The 22196-nt window shown below is 50.1% G+C and overlaps 1 protein-coding gene across 2 annotated transcripts; it reads left to right on the plus strand.

Annotated features, from left to right (window-relative positions):
- The first annotated feature begins 50 nt into the window (after positions 1-50).
- COQ4 (coenzyme Q4) lies at positions 51-15148 on the plus strand. Of its 2 annotated transcripts, XM_003940578.4 has the most exons (7): positions 63-436; positions 524-655; positions 3578-3674; positions 4216-4318; positions 13249-13378; positions 13943-14036; positions 14568-15148. In XM_003940578.4, exons 1-7 carry the CDS (start codon positions 367-369, stop codon positions 14737-14739), a joined length of 798 nt encoding a protein of 265 aa, XP_003940627.1. In that variant the 5' UTR covers positions 63-366; the 3' UTR covers positions 14740-15148. The 2 variants fall into 2 exon arrangements, with proteins under 2 accessions (XP_039330760.1, XP_003940627.1); XM_039474826.2 differs by lacking the exons at positions 3578-3674; positions 13249-13378; positions 13943-14036; positions 14568-15148 and having other exon boundaries at positions 51-436; positions 4216-4316.
- The last annotated feature ends 7048 nt before the right edge of the window (positions 15149-22196 follow it).

A 22196-nucleotide genomic window follows, 5' to 3' on the forward strand; every position in this document is an offset into this window, starting at 1 on the left:
CCACAGCCGGAAGAAGTTCACATCTTAATAGTCTGCGGGGAAAACCGGATGTGGAGAAGGAAATAGGGTCCGGCGCTGAGCCGGCGTGAGTGTGGTTGCGTTTCCTTTGGAGACGCTTTCTGTGGCGAAGTGAAATGGCGAGAGTCTTGGATCGGTGGTTGTAGGAGGCAGACAGTTCGCGTGGGCTTCCTTCGCCTTCTTGGCCTACGTGCCTTCTGCCCGTGCAGCGGTGTTTCTCCTCAAAGGGCCGTTGGCCACGCCATCAGAGTCGTTTTTTTAGTGGTTTTTGACCCCTCCGACGCTCCGTCTTCGGAGAGGCTCCCGGCGTTCTCTGTGCCGGCCCATCCTCCGCGGACGCCCGCTGCCATGGCGACTGTGCTGCGCGCGGTCCTACGCCCGTTCCGTTGGCTCCCCAGCCGCCCGAGGCCTGCGACAGGCAAGTGGCGCCGGGTTCCAGGCGCAGGTGGGAAGGAGCCTGGGAGCGCCAAGCTCCTCTGACCTCGGCCTTTTTCTTGCCCCGCAGAAATGCCGTTCCGAGCCAGGAGCGACGGCGTCGGCCTGCTGTATCCGCACCACATCCCCACCTCCCCGCTGCAGAAAGCGCTGCTGGCCGCCGGTTCCGCGGCTATGGCGCTCTATAACCCCTACCGCCACGGTAAGGCCTCCGGCGCCTTGTCCCCGTGGGAGCGGCTGGGAGCCGTTTCCTGTGGTAACTGGAGCATAGTCTAGGTCGAGGAAACCTGGTTGCAGCTCGTAACCACTCGGAATGTTTATGAAAATGCAGATTCCTGGATCCCACCTAAACTCTGCTGAATGGAGGAAGAAGGGAGCGTGGAATCCGAAAGTCTGTCTCTTTTAACTACTTGGGAGAATCTGTGATGCAGCCATGTTGAGAACAGCTAGACTAAAGAGATGATTCATAAGTATCCATCAGCTTATAACATCCTACTAGAAAGTCAACTTAATGAGGTCAGGGACCATGTCTGCCTCGTTCCACTGTATCTGCAGCCTTCTGGATAGTGCCTGGCACATAGTAAATGCTCAATAAATGTTTGCTGGATGTGTGACTAGAACATCCTAGGGTTCTACAGTGTTTTTCTCATCCTTCCCAGGATTTTTGAGTTCTGGGAAATGCTGTTATTCCTTCTAATAAAAACAATAGGCTAGGCACAGTGGCTCACGCCTATAATCCGAATACTTTGGAGGGGCCAAAGCTGGCAGATGGCTTGAGCTAAGGAGTTTGAGACCAGCCTGGGCAACATGGCGAATCCCCATACCTACCAAAAAAAATACAAAAATTAATTGGGCCTGGTTGCATGCGGCTGTATTCCCAGTTACTTGGGAGGCTGAGGTGGGAGGATCATTTGAGCGGGGGTGTTCGAGACTTCAGTGAGCTAGGATTGCACCATTGCACTCCAGCCTGGGCAACAGAGCGAGACCCTGTCTTAAACAAAAAACCATGTCCCCAGTGGTTTTTTTTGGGTTTTTTGTTTTGTTTTGTTTTGAGACAGAATGTTTCTGTGTGGCCCACGCTGGAGTGCAGTGGCACGATCTCGGCTGTCTGCAACCTCCACCTTCCACGTTCAAGCGATTTTTGTGCCTCAGCTTCCGGAGTAACTGGGATTACAAACCTGTGCCACCTGGGCTAATTGTTGTATTTAGTAGAGACCAGATTTCGCCATGTTGCCCAGGCTGGTCTCAAACTGCTGACCTCAGGTGATCCACCCACCTGGCCTCCTAAAGTGTTGGGATTACAGGCGTGAGCCACCACGCCCAGCCAAGGCCAGTGAATTGTTAAATTTTTTTGTAGAGATGGGGTCTTGCCATGTTGCCCAGGCTGGTCTGGAACTCTTGGCCTCTAGCGATCCTCCTGCCTCAGGTCCTCCCCCGCCCGTTGGAATTACAGGCGTCAGCCACTACCACTTGTCCACCAAGTGTTACGTATCCATGATTTTCATGGTTTCTCACAAGAACCATCTAAGAAAGTTGTTGCCTGTACTTCACAAATTAGGACACCAAGGCTGAAAAATGTAAAGCAGGCTAGGTATGGTGGCTCACAACTGTAATCCCAACAATTTGAGAATCCAAGGTGGGAGGATCACTTGAGGCCAAAGTTCAAGATCAGCCTGGGCAACATAGCAAGACCTCATCTCTACAGAAATTTTTTTTTTTTTTTTTTTTTTTTTTTTGAGACGGAGTTTCGCTCTTGTTACCCAGGCTGGAGTGCAATGGCGCGATCTCGGCTCACCGCAACCTCCGCCTCCTGGGCTCAGGCAATTCTCCTGCCTCAGCCTCCTGAGTAGCTGGGATTACAGGCACGCGACGCCATGCCCAGCTAATTTTTTTGTATTTTTAGTAGAGACGGGGTTTCACCATGTTGACCAGGATGGTCTCGATCTTTCGACCTCGTGATCCACCCGCCTCGGCCTCCCAAAGTGCTGGGATTACAGGCTTGAGCCACCGCGCCCGGCGAAATTTTTTTTTTTGAGACAGAGTTTCGCTCTTGTTACCCAGGCTGGAGTGCAATGGTGCGATCTCGGCTCACCACAACCTCCGCCTCCTGGGCTCGGGCAATTCTGCCTCAGCCTCCTAAGTAGCTGGGATTACAGGCACGCGCCACCACGCCCAGCTAGTTTTTTGTATTTTTAGTAGAGACGGGGTTTCACTATGTTGACCAGGATGGTCTCGATCTGTCGACCTTGTGATCCACCTGCCTTCCAAAGTGCTGGGATTACAGGCTTGAGCCACCGCGCCCGGCAAGAAAATTTAAAAAACTAACTGCACACCTGTGGTCCTAGCAATGAGCTGTGATCACACCACTTCGCTCCAGCCTGGGCAACAGAGCAAGACCCTGTCTCAAAAAACAAAACAAAACAGAAATGTGAAGCAGCTTGCACTAGGTCACCTAGATAGTGAACATACCTGGGCTGTAGCCCAGCACTCTCTTAGATGCCTAAGCCTCTGCCAATCAATGGAGACGTGATATTGTATTGTGAAAAGTGACTTATAAAATGTTTAGAACGTTATGACAAGCGGAGCCGTCCCACCCCAGTAGATAAAGAATAAGAACTATAGATGTGTATACTGAGCCCTTGTTGTGTGCTGGGTAATTTGCTAAGTGTTTTTTTTTTTTTTTTTTTTTTTTTTTTTTTTGAGACAGAGTTTCACTCTTGTTACCCAGGCTGGAGTGCAATGGCGCAATCTCGGCTCACTGCAACCTCTGCCTCCTGGGTTCAGGCAATTCTCCTGCCTCAGCCTCCTGAGTAGCTGGGATTACAGGCATGCGCCACCATGCCCAGCTAATTTTTTTGTATTTTTAGTAGAGACGGGGTTTCACCATGTTGACCAGGATGGTCTCGATCTCTTGACCTCCTGATCCACCCGCCTCAGCCTCCCAAAGTGCTGGGATTACAGGCTTGAGCCACTGCGCCCGGCTGCTAAGTGTTTTATATAAATCCTTACAACAAAGAGCTAGATATTATCTCTAATTTATCCTGTAGGAAACAAAGGCTCAGACCAGGTTAGGTAACTTACCTAAGATGACATCCCCCATTTGTGCCCGTTTCTGTCCTTTCAGACATGGTTGCAGTTCTAGGGGAGACCACGGGACACCGCACCCTGAAGGTCCTCAGAGACCAGATGAGGAGGGATCCAGAGGGTGCCCAGATCCTGCAGTAGGTCCCAGCTCTGCCTGGGGGTCTGGGGGCAGTCTCTAGGTATTCTGACCTTTCTAGAATCACATTGTGTTTGTTCTGTTCCTCTAGGGCGCTCTTGATACCCTGGCCACATATAGTTGCACAGGCTGGGCACTGCCCAATTCCAGGGATGTCATTCACATACACGTGTATACACTGTGATGACCTCTGAGTTGGGCAGTATGATGGCATTGGCCCAGTTTCAGCCACAGGGCTCTGTGCCTTCACTAAGTTCCCATAACATGTGCTGGCTTTACCCCTCCCTTGTAGTACCTTTTGCAAGTACTCTGGTCACATTGGAGGATTATCTTCCTGCCTAGATTGTGCCCCTGCCCTTGTCCTTGGTTTGGGGTAGTGTGCCAAGTCCCTGACACTGACTTGGCCAGTTGTAGGTGCTCCGTTAAGGTTTGTGGTGGCCACATTGCTCCTCTGTGGGTTCTCCTGCCTCCCAGCTCACTACAGTTGGATCTTTCACCTACCTTTGCCAACCCTCTCCCAATACCCAAGTCTTGCCTTTCAGGGAGCGTCCCCGGATTTCAACATCCACCCTCGACCTGGGCAAGCTCCAGAGCCTGCCGGAAGGCTCCCTGGGCCGCGAGTATCTCCGTTTCCTGGATGTGAACGTGAGTTTTCAGCTTCTGTGTACCTAGCAGTCACCAGACAGGACAGGGGAATAGCATAGGCTTGACATCCTGAGGAAAGAGGAGCCCTGAGCTGCCACCATGGCCGAGAGTGCTTTTCAGGGTTATGCCAAGGCTTTGTCATTTTCGTTTTTTGTTTGTTTTTTTTTTGTTTGTTTTTCTGAGACGGAGTTTCGCTCTTGTTACCCAGGCTGGAGTGCAATGGCGCAATCTCGGCTCACCGCAACCTCCGCCTCCTGGGTTCAGGCAATTCTCCTGCCTCAGCCTCCTGAGTAGCTGGGATTACAGGCACACGCCACCATGCCCAGCTAATTTTTAGTATTTTTAGTAGAGACGGGGTTTCACCATGTTGACCAGGATGGTCTCGATTTCTTGACCTCGTGATCCACCCGCCTCGGCCTCCCAAAGTGCTGGGATTACAGGCTTGAGCCACCGCGCCCGGCCCTGGCTTTGTCATTTTCTATGGGACAGGCAAATGGGTGGGAACATGCCTTCAAATGATAATACTGGCCAGTGTCCATTAACCTCCCACTGAATGCCTGATGCCAGCCGCATCTGTGGTCTTGCTGAATCCCCCCACAACCCTGTCAAGTGTGTTCTACTTTTTTTAAATATATATATTTTTATTTGATTTTTCTCCTTTTTCCGCTTCTGTCTCTTCTAAGAAAGGAAAGTATGGGCCGGTCGCAGTGGCTCAAACCTGTAATCCCAGCACTTTGGGAGGCTGAGGCGGGTGGATCACGAGGTCAAGAAATCGAGACCATCTTGGTCAACATGGTGAGACTCCGTCTCTTCTAAAAATACAAAAAATTAGCTGGACATGGTGGCGTGTGCCTGTAATCCCAGCTACTCAGGAGGCTGAGGCAGGAGAATTGCTTGAACCCAGGAGGCCGAGGTTGCGGTGAGCCGAGATCGTGCCATTGCACTCCAGCCTGGGTAACAAGAGTGAAACTCCGCCTCAAAAAAAAAAAAGAAAGTATGTTCTATTATTATCCTCTTTTAGTACATAAGGAAACAGGCTCAGAGCAGTGAAGCAACTTGCTAATTTCACATAGCCGGTATTAATGGAGGCAGTAATCAACCCCAAGTCATGCTCTTAACTGCTGTACTGTGCTCCCTTGTTCCACAGACATTACTTTCTCTGTGATATGGCAGGTTTGACACACTGCAGCCCCAGGCAAAGGAGGACAAGGTGGGGGGAAGGGGATGTCCCGACTGTTGTGAACTCATTCACTTACTGAGCCTCTGCCATGTGCCATCCTTTTTGTTTTTTGTTTTGAGACAGAGCCTCGCTCTGTCCCCCAGGCTGGAGCACAGTGGGAATGTCATGGCTCACTGTAGCTCAGCTTCCCAGGTTCAGGCAATTCTCCTGCCTCATCCTCCCATGTACATGGGATTACAGGTGCACAACACAACGCCTGGCTGATTTTTGTATTTTTAGTAGAAATGGGGTTTTACCATAGTGGCCAGGCCAGTCTTGAACCCCTGACCTCAAGTGATCTGCCTGCCTCAGGCTTCCAAAATGCTGAGATTACAGGCTTGAGTGACCGTGCCCGGCCCATCCATTTTTTGTGTGTACTGCGGATATAATGGTGAACTGGACAGCCAGGGTTCCCACCCTTATTTCTATTCTAGTTGGAGAGGTAGACAATAAAATAGTTTAAAAGATTTTTCAGGGTGGGCACAATGGTTCACACCTATAATCTTAGCATTTTGGGAGGCCTAGACAGGCAGATCACCTGAGTTCAGGAGTTTGAGACCAGCCTGGCCAACATGGTGGAACCCTGTCTCTACTAGAAATACAAAAGTTAGCTGGGTGTGGTGGTGTACGCCTGTAATCGCGGCTACTTGGGAGGCTGAGGAGAATTGCTTGAACCTGGAGGCAGAGATTGCAGTGAGCCAAGATTGTACCACTGCGCTCCAACCTGGGCAACAGAGTGAAACTCTGTCTCAAACAAAACAAAAAAATTCATATAAAAATACAGGTGCCGGGCGCGGTGGCTCAAGCCTGTAATCCCAGCACTTTGGGAGGCCGAGGCGGGTGGATCACGAGGTCGAGAGATCGAGACCATCCTGGTCAACATAGTGAAACCCCGTCTCTACTAAAAATACAAAAAACTAGCTGGGCGTGGTGGCGCGTGCCTGTAATCCCAGCTACTTAGGAGGCTGAGGCAGGAGAATTGCCTGAGCCCAGGAGGCGGAGGTTGCGGTGAGCCGAGATCGCGCCACTGCACTCCAGCCTGGGTAACAAGAGTGAAACTCCGTCTCAAAAAAAAAAAAAAAAAAATACAGGTAAGGCCGGCATGATGGCTTAACACCTGTAATCCCAGCACCTTCGGAGGCCTAGGTGGGTGGATCACAAGGTTAGGAGTTCCAGACCAGCCTGGCCAATATGGTGAAACCTCGTTTCTACTAAAAATATAAAAATTAGCCAGACATGGTGGCGTGTGCCTGTTGTCCCAGCTACTTGGGAGGGTGAGGCAGAAGAATCATTTGAACACAAGAGTCAGAGGTTGCAGTGAGCCGAGATCGCACTACTGCATTCCAGCCTGGGCAACAGTGTGAGACTCTGTCTCTAAATAAATAAATAAAATAAAATACAGATAAAATGTTTTAAGTAATTAGAATATTCTGGCACTAGGCCGGGCATGGTGGCTCACGTGTGTAATCCTAATACTTTGGGAGGCTGAGGTGGACAGATCACTTGAGCCCAGGAATTAGAGGCCAGCCTGGGCAACATGGTGAAACCCTGTCTCTGCAAAAAAACAAAAATTAACCAGGCATGGTGATGTGTACCCATAGTCCCAGCCACCTGGGAGGGAGTGGGGAGGATGAGTTGAGCCCAGGAGGTTGAGGGCCGTGAGCTGTGATCACACCACTGCACTCCAGCCTAGGCAGCAGGGCAAGACCCTGTCTCAAAAAAAAAAAAAAGTACACCAGCACTATTGTCAGCAGTTGGGATACAGTGGACAAAACCAGCAAAAAGCCTGCCTTTGTGGAACTTATATTCTAGCAGCTATGAAGAGAAGTTAGTGTGATAGAAGACAGTGTTTCTGATGGGATGGTCAGGGTCGGCTCCTCTGAGGAGACTTGGAAGGTGAGGAGGAGCCAACCCTGTGGAGAGCTGGGGAAGAGCATTCTGAGTAGAGGGACTGGCAAGGGTAGGGGCCCCATGTATTTAGGAAAAGGAGGGTCGACCAGTGTGGCCACAGAGGAGTGAAGGGGGGAGAGACAGTGAGTGGGCTGGGAAGTCAATCAGGGCTGGGCCCTGTGGGCCACCAGTAGGAGGAGTCTATATTTTGTAATAGGAGCAGTAGGAAGCTTGTGGAAAGTCTGGAGCAGGATAGTAACATTGATTTGTAAAGGACCTTAGGATCCAGTTGGCCTATCTTCCCTGTCCCTGTGCCATCTTCCCTCCCTCCTCCAACACAGATACATCCCATCAAGGTCCCCCTGCCAAATGGCTGTCCAGCCCGGCTGCCAGAGGCAGCCAGGCTGGAGGAGGTGAGGGGTCTCCAAAGTTTCCCCAGAACAGTTTCTCAACCTTGGCAGTGTCAGTGTTTGGGCTGGGTCACTCTTTGTTGTGGGGGTGGTCCTGAGCATGGTAGGATGTTTCCTGGCATCCCTGGCCACTACTCATTGGGTGCCAGGAGCACCCCTGCGAAGTTGTGACAACCACAGATGTCTCCAGAGATTACAAATGTCCCCTGGTGGGCAGTGGAGAACCACTGCTCTAGATGGTTATTGTCACTGAGAAGATGTTCTGTTCCTCAGTCTCCTGCATAGCCACCTTGACAGGCGATCACTTGCCCTATTTTATACCATCTCTCAGATTTCACCAGGATGCAAATTTCATCAGTGGGAAACTAACTCACCAGAGTGACCTGCCTCAAGTGCTATACAGGGAGAGAGAGTCTTCTGAATTTCCCCTGGTGTTTAGCACTGTTGCTGTGGAGGGGAGGCTGTAGCAGGGATGGGACTGCCAGGGCACCTTGCCCAGCCACAGCTCCACTTGTGGTAAGCACTCTGGGGATTGTGACACAAGGAGAGCAAGGAAATCAGCAGCTCATGGAATGCGAAGCAGTACCTTTGTCCCCACTGAGATTTAGATAAAGGTTCAAGGTGAGGCCACCCACCCCTCCCTGAGGCTGACTTTGGTGGAGGTGTGGTCATCTTGCAGCATCAAGATTACAGACAGGGGCTTGAGAATTAGGAGGAGCCTGGGTTAGAATCCTGCCTCTCTTCCCAGCTTTACAACCTTAGACAAATCCTTCAACCTTGCTAAGTCTCAGATTCCTCATCAGAAGTAAGAGGACCTCACATATATCTTCCAGGGCACTTATTAGCCTTGGTATTGGATGTTAAGGCCACTAGCTTTAGAATCTAACAGACTTTGTTTCAAATCCTGACTAAGCCACTTTACTAGCTGTGTGATCTTGGGCAAATTACTTTATCCCTCTGAACCTTGTTTTCCTTTTTTTTTTTTGTCTCCTCTGTCACCTAAGCTGGAGGGTACAATTTGAGCTCACTGCAACCTCCCCCTCCTGATGATTCTCCTGCCTCAGCCTTCTGAGTAACTGGGACTACAGGGGCACACCACCACCCCTGGCTAATTTTTGTATTTTTAGCATAGGCAGGGTTTCACCATATTGGCCAGGCTGGTCTCAAACTCCTGACCTCAAGTTACCCGCTGGCCTTGGCCTCCCGAAGTGCTGTGATTACAGGCCTGAGTCACCATGCCCAGCCCTTGTTTTCCTTATCTATATCTGTGGTAATAACAGTATTTACCTCTGAGATTGCAAGGATGAAATACGGATATACATAAAGGACACCTACCGCACACATGGTGGATACTCTATGACCATCTTCAGCTTCACACAACAAGTAGAACTGCAGAGGAAATTAGGTCCTAGGACCTTGTAAGGCCACAGACACAGATTGGGCATGGCACTAAGCCAACAGCCCCAAAACCAGGAAGACATCAGATCTCAGCTTATGGACACTCTGAGGGCATTCTTTGGGAAAAGGAAGACCAGGCCGTGCCCACTCTGTGTGAGTGCTGCTGAGTACTCAGACGCAGTGGCCAGGTAAGAGGAGGAGACTTGACATTCCTACCTGAGGTCAGAAAAGTCCCAGGGCTGGCCTTTTAGTCATATGTTCAAGAGATGTTCATTCATCCAGGCCTGGGATCAGACTACTGGAGGTAAAAGAATGAGCAAAACAGAGCCAGCCCTGCCCTTGTGTAGCAGACAGGCTGTTGCAATACCATCCATAAAAATATAACATGAGCATGTAGGTAATTTAAAATTTTCTGCCAGCCACTTTAATAGCAAAAAGAAACAGGTGGAGCTGAGTACAGTGGCTCACACCTGTAATCCCAGCACTTTGGGAGGCTGATGCTGCTGGATCACCTGAGGTCAGGAGTTCAAGACCAGCCTGGCCAACATGATGAAACCCCATCTCTACTAAAAATACAAAAATTAGCCTGGCATGGTGGTAGGAGCCTGTAATCCCAGCTACTTGGGAGGCTGAGACAAGAGAATTGCTTGAACCCGGGAGGAGGGGATTGCAGTGAGCCGTGTTTGCACCATTGCCCTCCAGCCTGGGCAACGAGAGTAAAACACCATCCGCCCCCCCCAAAAAAGGTGGAATTAATTTTTCTTTTATTTTGAGACGGAGTCTTGCTCTGTTGCTCAGGCTGGAGTGCAAAGGCACCATCTCAGCTCATTGCAGCCTCTGCCTCCCAGGTTCAAGCAATTCTCTGGTCTCAGCCTCCCAAGTAGCTGGGATCATAGGCTCCCACCACCATGCTAGGCTAATTTTTGTATTTTTAGTAGAGATAGAGTTTCCTCATGTTGGCCAGGCTGGTCTTGAACTCCTCAGTTGATCTGCCTACCTCAGCCTCCCAAAGCGCTGAGATTATAGGTGTGAGCCACTGCACCTGGCCAGAATTAATTTTAAATATGCATCTTATTTAGCCCAATATATCCAAAGTATTATTTCAACAAGTAATATTTTCAAATTACTGAGATTTATACATTCTTTTTTTTAATACTATTTGAAGTCTCGTGTGTATTTTATGTGTTTAGCACATCTCAATTGGAACTTGCCACCTTTCTGAATGGCCACATGTGGCAAGCGGCTGCCATACTGGATAGTGCAGGTCTAGGAGACATTGATTATCACATGCATTAAACATCAGTGTACAATTAAGTTGCACAAAGAGGTTCATGATGCTTCAAGAGATCATAACATGAACCCGAGTGGTCTATAGGGATGGCTTCTGGGTGGAGCGGGGGACGGGGGACACTTAACCCAGGTCATGATGGATAAGTTGGAATTATCACAGTGAAGATGGGGATAGTGGGAGAGAGCAGCACCCCAAGCTGGGAACAGCTTGTGCTAGGACCAGGGTCTTTGGGGCTTCATTTTCTATTTTTGTTTTTAGAGACAAGGTCTTGCTGAATGCAGCAGTATAGTCATAGCTCCCTGTAACCTTAAACTCTGGGGCTCGAGCAATCCTCCTGTCTCAGCCTCCTGAGTAGCTGAGACTGCAGGCATACACCCCCACACCTGGCAAATTTTTTATTTTTCTTTCTCTTTTTTTTTTTTTTTTTTTTTTTTTTTTTTTTTTTTTTTTGCGGGGGGCGGCGAGACAGAGTCTCTCACTCTGTCACCCACGCTGGAGTGCAGTGGTGCGATCTTGGCTCACTACAACCTCCGCCTCCTGGGTTCAAGTGATTCTCCTGTTTCAGCTTCCCAAGTAGCTGGGATTACAGGTGTGCATCACCACACCTGGCTAATTTTTGTATTTTTCAGTAAAGATGGAGTTTCTCAGCGGGGCGTAGTGGCTCACGCCTGTAATCCCAGCAATTTGGGAGGCCGAGGTGGGCGGATCACGAAGTCAAGAGATCGAGACCATCCTGGTCAACATGGTGAAACCCTGTCTCTACTAAAAAAATACAAAAAATTAGCCTGGCATGGTGGCGCATGCCTGTAATCCCAGCTACTCAGGAGGCTGAGGCAGGAGAACTGCCTGAACCCAGGAGGCGGAAGTTGCGGTGAGCCGAGATCACGCCATTGCACTCCAGCCTGGGTAACGAGTGAAACTCCTTCTCAAAAAAAAAAAAAAAAAAAAATTAGCTGGACGTGGTGGCACGCGCCTGTAGTCCCAGCCACTTGGGAGGCTGAGGCAGGAGAATTGCTTGAACCTGGGAGGTGGAGGTTGCAGTGAGCTGAATTTGCACCGCTGTACTCCAGCCTGACGCCTGGCTACAGAGTAAGACTCTATCTTTTAAAAAATAATAATAAATAAATAAATAAATAAGATGGCGTTTCTCCCTGTTAACCAGGCTGGTCTTGAACTCCTGACCTCAGGTGATCTGCCTGCCTCAACCTCCCAACGTGTTGGGATTACAGGCATGAGCCACTGCGCCTGGCCTAATTTTTGTGTTTTTTATAGAGACAGGGTCTTGCTATGTTACCTAAGCTGGTCTTGAACCCCTAGCCTCAAGTGATCCTCCTTGGCCTCCCAAAGTGGTGGGACTACAGGCGTGAGCAATTTTAATTTTTAACTATAGTAAATTTTAAAAGCACAAAATAAAATTTACCATCTTAATCCTTTTTTTTAGTCTCACTCTGTCACCCAGGCTGGAGTGCAGTGGCATGATCTTGGCTCACTGCAACCTTCGTCTCTTGGGTTCAAGTGATTCTCCTGCCTCAGTCTCCCTAGTAGCTGGGAATATAGGCATGTACCACCACTCCTGGCTAATTTTTGTATTTTTTAGTAGAAATGGGGTTTCACCATATTGGACAGGCTGGTCTCCATCTCCTGACCTCATCATCTGTCCGCCTCAGCCTACCAAAGGTCTGGGATTACAAATGTGAGCCACCATGCCTGGCCCTACCATCTTAATCTTTTTTTTTTTTGTTGTTGAGACGGAGTTTCGCTCTTGTTACCCAGGCTGGAGTGCAATGGCACGATCTCGGCTCACCGCAACCTCCGCCTCCTGGGTTCAGGCAATTCTCCTGCCTCAGCCTCCTGAGTAGCTGGGATTACAGGCACGAGCCACCATGCCCAGCTAATTTTTTGTATTTTTAGTAGAGACGGGGTTTCACCATGTTGACCAGGATGGTCTTGATCTCTCGACCTCGTGATCCGCCCGCCTCGGCCTCCCAAAGTGCTGGGATTACAGGCTTGAGCCACCGCGCCCGGCCTCATCTTAATCTTTTAAAAGTGTACAGTTTAGTAGTGTTAAGTATATTCACATTGTTATGCAGAACTTAACTTTTTCATCTTCCAAAAGTGAAACTCTGATACCTATTCAGTAACTGCTCATTCCCCACTCCTAAGAGCTTCTGTACCATAGTTTCTAATTTGGCCACAGACATTACATGTGAGTTGGGGCAAGCCAAGGAGTGGAGGTTGCCAGTCCCAGCATATTCTGTGCCCAAGGCCTCCATAGTTGGCAGGTGTGGACAGAAACTAATCTTTTATTTATTTATTTTGAGATGGAGTCTCAGTCTGTCATCAAGGCTGCAGTGCAGTGGCTCGATCTCGGCTCCTTGCAACTTCCGCCTCCCAGGTTCAAGCAATTCTCCTGTCTCACCCTCCCAAATAGCTGGGATTATAGGTGCCTGCCACCATACCCAGCTGTTTTGTATTTTTAGTAGAGACGAGGTTTCACCATATTGGTCAGACTGGTCTCAAACTCCTGACCTCAGGTGATCCACCTGCCTCAGCCTCCCAAAGTGCTGGGATTACAGGCATGAGCCATGGCGCCTGACCAGTCCCCAGGGTTTTCTAGTAGGGTATGAGTTTGGTGAGAGTTGTGACAGTGCCAGAGAGAGTCTGGCAAATCGGGTCCTAGAAACCATCAGGAAGGGTTCTAAGGGAGGCTTGTGGTTGTCAGAGGGTCTCCCCAGACACCCGAGCACCCACCCGCTTTGTGGATGATGAGGAGCTCGCGTACGTGATTCAGCGGTACCGGGAGGTGCACGACATGCTCCACACCCTGCTGGGGATGCCCACCAACATCCTGGGTGAGTACTACCAACCCCAGCAGCCTGTCTCCCTGGGGTGGCTTCAGGGCCAGGGCAGGGCTTGCCTATCTCCACCACCCCCTGCATCACCTGGCTTGTGCCTCATTTTCTGCTTTACCCGAACATCTTGGTAGCACCTTCGCCATACATCCCCCTTCTCCCTCCCACTGCCTCTCAGGGCTCCTGCACTGATGTAGCAGCAGCCCATCCTCAAGGCTCCTGGTCTCTTTCTGGGCTTTAGCTGTTTTCCTGCTCTGAAACCTCAGCAGCTCCCTAAGACCTACAGGAACCATCCTGGAGTGTTTAGCCTGGCTTACGGGGCCATACGATCCTCTGCGCCCTGACCCCAGGCTTCTTCCATCTCTTATTCCCTTCTGTTCACTCTTGGGCCCTCTGCCGTACCCTAAGCTGAATACCCCAGGTTCCAGCACAGGCCAGAACTGGGCACAGCTGACCCTGGTGGAGATTAGAGAGGAACAGTTGCCTCTCTTTGCCCTGCTGTGAGCACCACTGGCCTTTCCTTCAGATAGCCTGTTCACCTCCCAACCCATCTCTCACCCCCAGGGGAGATCGTGGTGAAATGGTTTGAGGCTGTCCAGACTGGCCTGCCCATGTGCATCCTGGGTGCACTCTTTGGACCAATCCAACTCAGTGCTCAGTAAGTTTTCAAGTGGCAGCTGGGTCGGGGTTGGGAGGCTGGAGTTGGCAGAACTCAGAGGGACCAGGGCTCCCAAAAGTAGGAAGAGCACACAGGCCCCTGCACAGCCCTTTCCAGTTCTCCAGGAAGTAAGGGTAGAAGGAATGGAGCAGAGATGTGAAACTGGCTTGGGGCAGGGGTCTTCAAGGAAGCAAATAAAGCCTGTACGTTTCATGGGACTCTGGGGTCTCTTGGGCCAGGCCTAAGTGCAGGGTCAGAATGAGGGTCAGTGAGAAGGGAGGTTGGTGTTAGATTCTGGAGTGAGCGGGCTGTGATTTAAATCTAAGCTTCGACATGTTCAAGATGTGTGGCTTTAGGCTTGGGATTCCACCTCACTGAGCTCTGTTGCCTCATCTGAAAAGCAGAGATAGTAACTACATCCTTCCAAGGTCTTCATGAGGATGAACTGAGAAAATGCACATCAAGTGCTGAGCAGTCGAGTGCCTGGCCCCCAGGGACCTTACGTTTTCTTTTTCCTCTGCTGCCCCACAGGAGCCTGCAAGTGTTGGTCTCAGAGTTGATCCCATGGGCCATTCAGAATGGGCGCAGAGCCCCATGTCTCCTCAACCTGTACTATGAGCAGCGCTGGGAGCAGCCCCTGAGGGCTTTGCGGGAGGAGCTGGGCATTACGGCACCACCCACACACGTCCAGGGCTTGGCCTGAGCTCCTGAGCCAGTGGGGCCTGGCCTGCCTCCTCCACCCACTGCTTCCCTTGTGGGCAGAGGGCTTTGTTCCTCTTCTTTGTACACTGACCCTTGGACTACATTTATCATAATTTGTCATAGCCACTGCTGAGTGACCTTGAGGACTAACCCCCAGGGAGCAAGCAGTATAGTGGGACTCCCAGGGGAACCAGCAGCTGCCCAAAGAGAACCATGCGTGAACAGCTATAAGTCGTCTGGGCTCATGCTGGGATGCCGCAGATCTACGCTCCTGTTCCAGACTCCTCGCGGCCAGCCAGGTTTGCTGGGTGTCCTCATAGGAGTGAGGGCTACACCCACTTCCAAAAGCCTGGAAGAGGGAAGCAGAGTGGGAGGCGAGTGTTTGTGAATAAAGGCTCCCATTAGGTCAAGTGTCTGCTTGTCCTCCCTTCCCCCAGGGATGCTCCTGACTTTGGCACTCTTGGGCCTTCCAAGCACTGAGGGCAGATGTTCCCCTCCAGCCTGGGCTTCAGCTGCTTGTCCCCTCTCCTCTGGCCGAAGTTGGGTGGACGTGGATTCAAGTTGCCAGCTCCTCCCTGTTTTCTAGCAGAGGACTTAGGGCAAGTCCCTTTCCCACTCTGAGTTCCCGTTTCATAATCAGAAAAAGTGGAATCATAAGGCATCCACCCCCTAGGACCGGGGGTTTTCTGAGGGGGCATTCAGAAGAAGGACTTCACCCAAGGAGCAGGGGACAGGGTTTGTTTTGTTTTTTGAGACAAGGTTTTGCCCCATCCTGGAGGTTGGAGTTCGTGGCACAGTCGTGGCTCACTGCACCCTCAACTTCCTGGGCCCAAGCAGTCCTCATCTCAGCCTCCCCGGCAGCTGAGGCCACAGGTATATACCACCACACCCAACTCATTTTTTAAAATTTCTATTTTTTTATTTATTTTTGAGACAGGGTCTTACTCTTTTGCTCAGGCTTCAGTGTAGTGGCGTGATCTCAGCTCACTGCAACCTCTGCCTCCCAGGTTCAAGCAATTCTCCCACCTCAGCCTCCCCAGGATCTGGGACTATAGGCACATGCCATCATGGCCAGCTAATTTTTGTATTTTTTGGTAGAGATGAGGTTTCACCATGTTGCCCAGACTGGTCTCTAACTCCTTGATTATACTGTGAGCCACCGCGCATGGCTGCTCAGCTAATTTTAATTTTTTGTAGAGATGAGGTCTGTCTGTGTTGTACAGGCTGCTTGAACTCCTGGGTTCAAGTGATCCTCCCGCCCTTGGCCTTCCAAATGATCCAGAAGTGAACCACTGCGCCCCGCCGATCAGGAGCTGTTTTATTCTTGTGTTCGCAAGCACAAAAGCCTGCAGTTCATTTTGGAGTGGCAAACAGGCATTTTCCTTGGGGAAGAGCCAAGGAACAAGGACTGGCTGGATGAAAGGTGTTAGAAGAGTGGGTGGCCCCGTCTTGGGATTTAGAACCAGGCCAGGCGCGGTGGCTTAAGCCTGTAATCCCAGCACTTTGGGAGACCACGGTTGGTGGATCACAAGGTCAGGAGATGAAGACCATCCTGGCTAACACGATGAAACCCTGTCTCATCGTAAAAAAATTAGCTAGGTGTGGTGGCATATGCCTGTAGTCCTAGCTACTCAGGAAGCTGAGGCAGGAGAATCTCTTGAACCCATGAGGGGAAGTTTATAGTGAGCCGAGATCACGCCACTGCACTCCAGCCTGTGCGACAGAGTTAGACTCTGTCTCAAAAAAAAAAAGCCAGAAAAACCCCAAGATGGAGGAGGCTTTAGCATTTTTCAGGCCAATTCCTCATTGTATGGATAGATCAACGATGGCTCAGAGGTAGGCAGAGAATTGCCTTGAAATAACTAAAACAGAGGCCACAGGCCCCCTGGTACATTTACCAGTGCCTCAGTTTCCCTATCTATAATCCATTTCTAACTGTACTATATGTCAGGCAGTACTAAGCACTTGAGAGGCATTATTGCATAGACACCTCAAGGCCACCACCCAAGGAGGGAGGTAGTATTTTACTTGTGTTTTACTAATGAGGCAGTAGGAGCAGAGCTGGGGTTGGAACAAGGGGTTGTCTGAAGACCTGCTCAGCACTGCCATACTAGGGCCTCAGCCTTCCATGTCTGGCAGGGATCCTAGCGGCCGAAGAAGGGCAGGGGAGGCTGGAGGCCCACCTCAGAACCGTGGACTTTTCAGGAGGGAAGCCTTGTTCTGAGCTCCTTGAATCTCTGCAGGAAAAGGAGGACATGGGATTAAGTCCCCATACCTCACCAGTCTCTGCAGACCTGCCAGCTATTTCTGCAGCTTCCCAGGGTCCCTGGCACCCCCACGGCAACTCACTAAAGTCAACAGTGCCAAGGTGGCAGTGGAGGTCAGACAGATAGCCTTCACTGCCCAGCTGGGTAGCTCACCTGCTCTAGACAGGCAGTGCCTGGACAACCATGAGCCTTTCTAGCACTTGTGAGATGGACACAAAGCATCAGGCTTAGCTGGGAATGGAGTCTGGTCTCCTGAGCATAGGGTGGCATTTGTGTTACCAGCTCATGATTGGAGAAAAGTAAAACTGGCCATAGGTAACCACTTAACCAATGAAGGCCTACCAACTTTTGCCTAGAAACTTCCATTCTCCCATCTCAGTAAACTGCTTGCCTTCATCTTGCTCCCTGAATACACCAGGCTTCTTCCTGCCTTTAAGAACAGTACCATGTCCCCAGGTCATTACATTCACATCTCTGCTCAAACGTCACCTCGGAGATGTCTTCCTGGGCTTCCCGGCCTTCTGAAGCAGTCCCCAGTCTCCCTACCCCTTACTCCACGCTATCATCTTCTGTCTATTATTTGAGCCTCGACCTCTTGGTCTCCAGGATCCTCCTGTCTCAGCCTCCCCAGTAGCTGGGTCTATGGATGTGTGCCACCATGCCTAGCTAAGCTTTTTTTTTTTTTAGAGACGGAGTCTTGCTCTGTCACCCAGGCTGAAGTGCAATGGTGTGATCTTGGCTCACCTAGCTAAAAAGCAATAGCTACTCAGGATTACAGGCATAAGCCACCATGCTGGGGCAAGTTTTTTGTTTTGTTTTTTCTTGAGACTAAGTTTCACTCTTGTCCAGGATGGAGTGCAATGGTGTGATCTCAGATCTCAGCCCACCACAACATCCCCCTCCCAAGTTCAAGAGATTCTCCTGCCTTAGCCTCCTGAGTAGCTGGGATTACAGGCATGTGTCACCATGCCCGGCTAATTTTTTTGTATTTTTAGTAGAGATGGGGTTTATCCATGTTGGTCAGGCTGGTCTTGAACTCCTGACCTCAGGTGATCCACCTGCCTCAGCCTCCCAAAGTGCTGGGATTACAGACATGAGCCACCGTGCCCAGCCCAAGTTTTTTTTCAATTAATTTTTTTTTTTTTTTTTTTTTTTTTTTTAGAGACAGGATCTTGCTATGTCGGCCACACTGGTCTTGCACTCCTGGCCTCAAGCCATCCTCCTGCCTTGGCCTCCAGAAGTGCTGGGATTCCAGATGTGAACCACTGCACCCTATCCTTATTTTCTTTAGAGCAGTCACCACTCTAAAATGATTTTATTGAATCAGGGGCAGTGACTCACACCTGGAATCCCAGAACTTTGGGAGGCCTGGTGGGGGCAGATCACTTGAGCTCAAGAGTTCCAGACCAGCCTTAACAACATGAAGAAACCCTGTCTCTACTAAAAATACAAAAAATTAGCCGAGTGTGGTGGTGCACACCTGTAGCCCTATTTACTCAGGAGGATAAGGTCGCAGGAGCACCTGAGCCCAGGAGGTCAAGGCAGCAGTGAGCCGTGATTGTCTGGTCAATAGGAGTAAGACCCTGTTGCCCAAGCTGGAGTGCAGTGGCTCAATGTTGGCTCACTGCAACCTCCACCTCCCGGGTTCCAGCGATTCTCTTGCCTCAGCCTCTTGAGTAGTTGGGACTACAGACATGTACCACCACTCCTGGCTAATTTTTGTATTTTTTAGTAGAGACGGGGTTTCAGTATATTGGCCAGGCTGGTCTGGAACTCCTGACCTCATGATCTGCCCACCTCAGTCTCTCAAATTGCTGGGATTACAGGCAAGAGCCACCTCGCCTGGCCTAAAAAAAATTTTAATGACAGTATTGTGATACGTGTGACACCAGCGAAAGCAGCACTGGGTGAGGGACAGCCTATTCCACCTCGCTTCCACTTGCCCTGTATGTCCAGCTAGAGCCAGGTGTCCCCAGACTTTTTACACAGGTGGCCAGTTCACTGTCCCTCAGACCGTTGGAGGGCCACCACATACTGTGTTCCTCTCACTGACCACCAATGAAAGAGGTGCCCCGTCAAGTGCGGCGGGGGACCGGATAAATGGCCTCAGGGGGCCGCATGTGGCCCGAGGGCCGTAGTTTGGGGACGCCTGAGCTAGACTGTAAGCAAGTGAAAGGCAGGCTGTCCTGTTCTTTCTGTGTCGTTTTGCTTCTCCTCCTCAGCCCTGACCCAGTGTCTGGTGGTACTGCTTTGGTTTCTCCAGTGTCGCATGCCTAACTAAAGGACAGGAGGTGGCTGGTCACCAGCATCCTCCCACAAACTCTCACCTGCCCACTTGTTGATGACCTCAGTAGTTGATGTGAAGTACTCATGTTTATACTCAGGGATCCTGGTTCGTATAAGGTCAGAGCCTCCAATTCACTCTTCCTTTCACTTGTTCAAGAAATGTTTATAGGCCGGGTGCAGTGGCTCACACCTGTAATCCCAGCACTTTGGGAGGCCAAGGCAGGCAGATGACAAGGTGAGGAGATCGAGACCATCCTGGCCAACACGGGAAACCCCATCTCTACTAAAAATACAAAATTAGGCCGGGCGCGGTGGCTCAAGCCTGTAATCCCAGCACTTTGGGAGGCCGAGGCAGGTGGATCACGAGGTCGAGAGATCGAGACCATCCTGATCAACATGGTGAAACCCCGTCTCTACTAAAAATACAAAAAATTAGCTGGGCATGGTGGCACGTGCCTGTAATCCCAGCTACTCAGGAGGCTGAGGCAGGCGAATTGCCTGAACCCAGGAGGTGGAGGTTGCGGTGAGCCGAGATCGCGCCATTGCACTCCAGCCTGGGTAACAAGAGCGAAACTCCATCTCAAAAAAAAAAAAAAAAAAAAAAAAAAAAACAAAAAAAACAAAATTAGCCAGGTGTGGGGCGGGGAGGGGGGTGCCTGTAGTCCCAGCTACTCAGGAGGCTGAGGCAGGAGAATCACTTCAGCTAGGGAGTTGGAGGTTGCAGTGAGCCCAGATCGTGCCACTGCACTCCAGCCTGGCAACAGAGCAAGACTTTGTTTCAAAAAAAATTTTTTTTAAATGTTTATTGAGCTTCTATTATTTGCCAAGCCCTGTGAATACAGAGATAATCTTCCCGTTTAGATCTTGATTCTGTATGTACTTTGTGCTCAATGAGTCTATAAGCCACAGTTATAAATAATGTAAAGCACTACTGCAAATGCTCCCCACAAGCCAGGTGTGGTGGCACGTGCCTGTAGTCCCAGGCTGAGGCAGGAGGATCCATTGAGCCCAGGAGATTAAGGCTGCAGTAAGCCATGATCACACCACTGCACTCCAGCCTGGGTGATGTGGAGTGCAGTGGTGTGATCATGGCTTACTGCAGTGAGATCCTGTCTCAAAAACAAACAAAAAACCCAAATGCTTCCCACAAATGTCTATACCAATCCTGTGAGATATTACTAATTAGTATGTCCCAATTTTTACATATAATTAGAAAATGAGCCGGGCGCGGTGGCTCATACCTGTAATCCCAGCACTTTGGGAGGCCGAGGCGGGTGGATCACGAGGTCAAGAAATCGAGACCATCCTGGTCAATATGGTGAAACCCCGTCTCTACTAAAAATATAAAAAATTAGCTGGACATGGTGGCGTGTGCCTGTAATCCCAGCTACTCAGGAGGCTGAGGCAGGAGAATTGCCTGAACCCAGGAGGCGGAGGTTGCGGTGAGCCGAGATAGCGCCATTGCACTCCAGCCTGGGTAACAAGAGCGAAACTCCGTCTAAAAAAAAAAAAAAAAAAAAGAAAAGAAAAGAAAATGAGTCTTGACCTTTCAGCTGAGAAGTTGAACTCGATGCCAATGCCCATGCCCAGGACACTGCATATTCTGCCTCCTGAATGTGATACCCATGGAGGATGTGGTACTTGAATTTACCCAAGTCCCCAAAAGGATGCACCCTATGTTACAGAAGAAATAGGTCTAAATCCTTATCAGACCAAAATTTCATCTTTTTTATTTATTATTATTATTATTTTGAGACAGGCTCTTACTGCTCTGTTGCCCAGGATGGAGTGCAGTGGTGCAATCTCAGCTCACTGCAACCTCCGTCTCTCAGGTTCAGTGACTCTCATGCCTCAGCCTCCCACGTAGCTGGAATTGCAGATGTGCACCACCATGCCCGGCTAATTTTTGTATTTTTAATAGAGACAGGGTTTCGCTGTGTTGGCCAGGCTGGTCTTGAACTCCTGAGCTCATGTGATCTGCCCACCTCAGCCTCCCAAAGTATTGGGATTACAGGCATGAGCCACCGTTCCCAGCTTATTTTTATTTTTTTTTTTTTGAGACAGGATCTCACTGTGTTGCTCAGGGTGGAGTGCAGTGGTGCAATCGTAGCTCACTACAGCCCCAAGTTCCAGAGCTCAAGCAACCCTCCCACCTCAGCCTACTGCGAAGCTAGGAGTACAGGCAGGAGCTACCTGGCTAATTTTTTTTTTTTTTTTCGTGTAGAGGCAAGGTCTCGCTATGTTGCCCAGGCCTGTCTTGAACTCCTGAGATGAAGCGATCCTTCTGCCTCGGCCTTCCAAAATGCTGAGATTACAGGCTTAAGCCACCACACCAGTCCCAAAATTTCAATTTTTTTTTTTTTTTTGAGATGGAGTCTTGCTCTGTCGCCCAGGCTGGAGTGAAGTCATGCAATCTCGGCTCACTGCAACCTCCGCCTCCCGGATTCAAGCAATTCACCTGCCTCAGCCTCCCGGGGATCTATTAATATTTAAGGACAAATGGCAACTGTGGATACCCAACATGGTGGGTTAGCAAGAGACCAAATTTTCAGAGGCCAAAAGCCCTACAGGGCTAAGAATCTGGCTGTTCGCCTATGGTTCTTTAGGTGGCATGACAAATAAGGGCATAGGTTTATAGGTTAGCTGATTTGCTGCAAGGACCAGAGATCATAGGCTGAAGTTAATAAAGGGCCTCCAAATCTGTGTCCTTTGTGCCAACAGGTGTGCCAAGCTGCTCACAAGACACCATGATATTAGAAAGGATTTCTCTTAGTCATCCGAACGTCAGGTTTATGGCTGTTTCGCAGCAAAGTTGGGTGGGACCTGTGATTTCCTTGTTATGTAGGGTCCTGGAGTCCTTATAAAACATGCAGGTGGAAGTCAGGGAGGAGGAGCTGTCAAAACT

Source organism: Saimiri boliviensis, chromosome 2 (assembly GCF_048565385.1).
Source record: "Saimiri boliviensis isolate mSaiBol1 chromosome 2, mSaiBol1.pri, whole genome shotgun sequence".
Lineage (NCBI taxonomy): Eukaryota > Metazoa > Chordata > Mammalia > Primates > Cebidae > Saimiri > Saimiri boliviensis.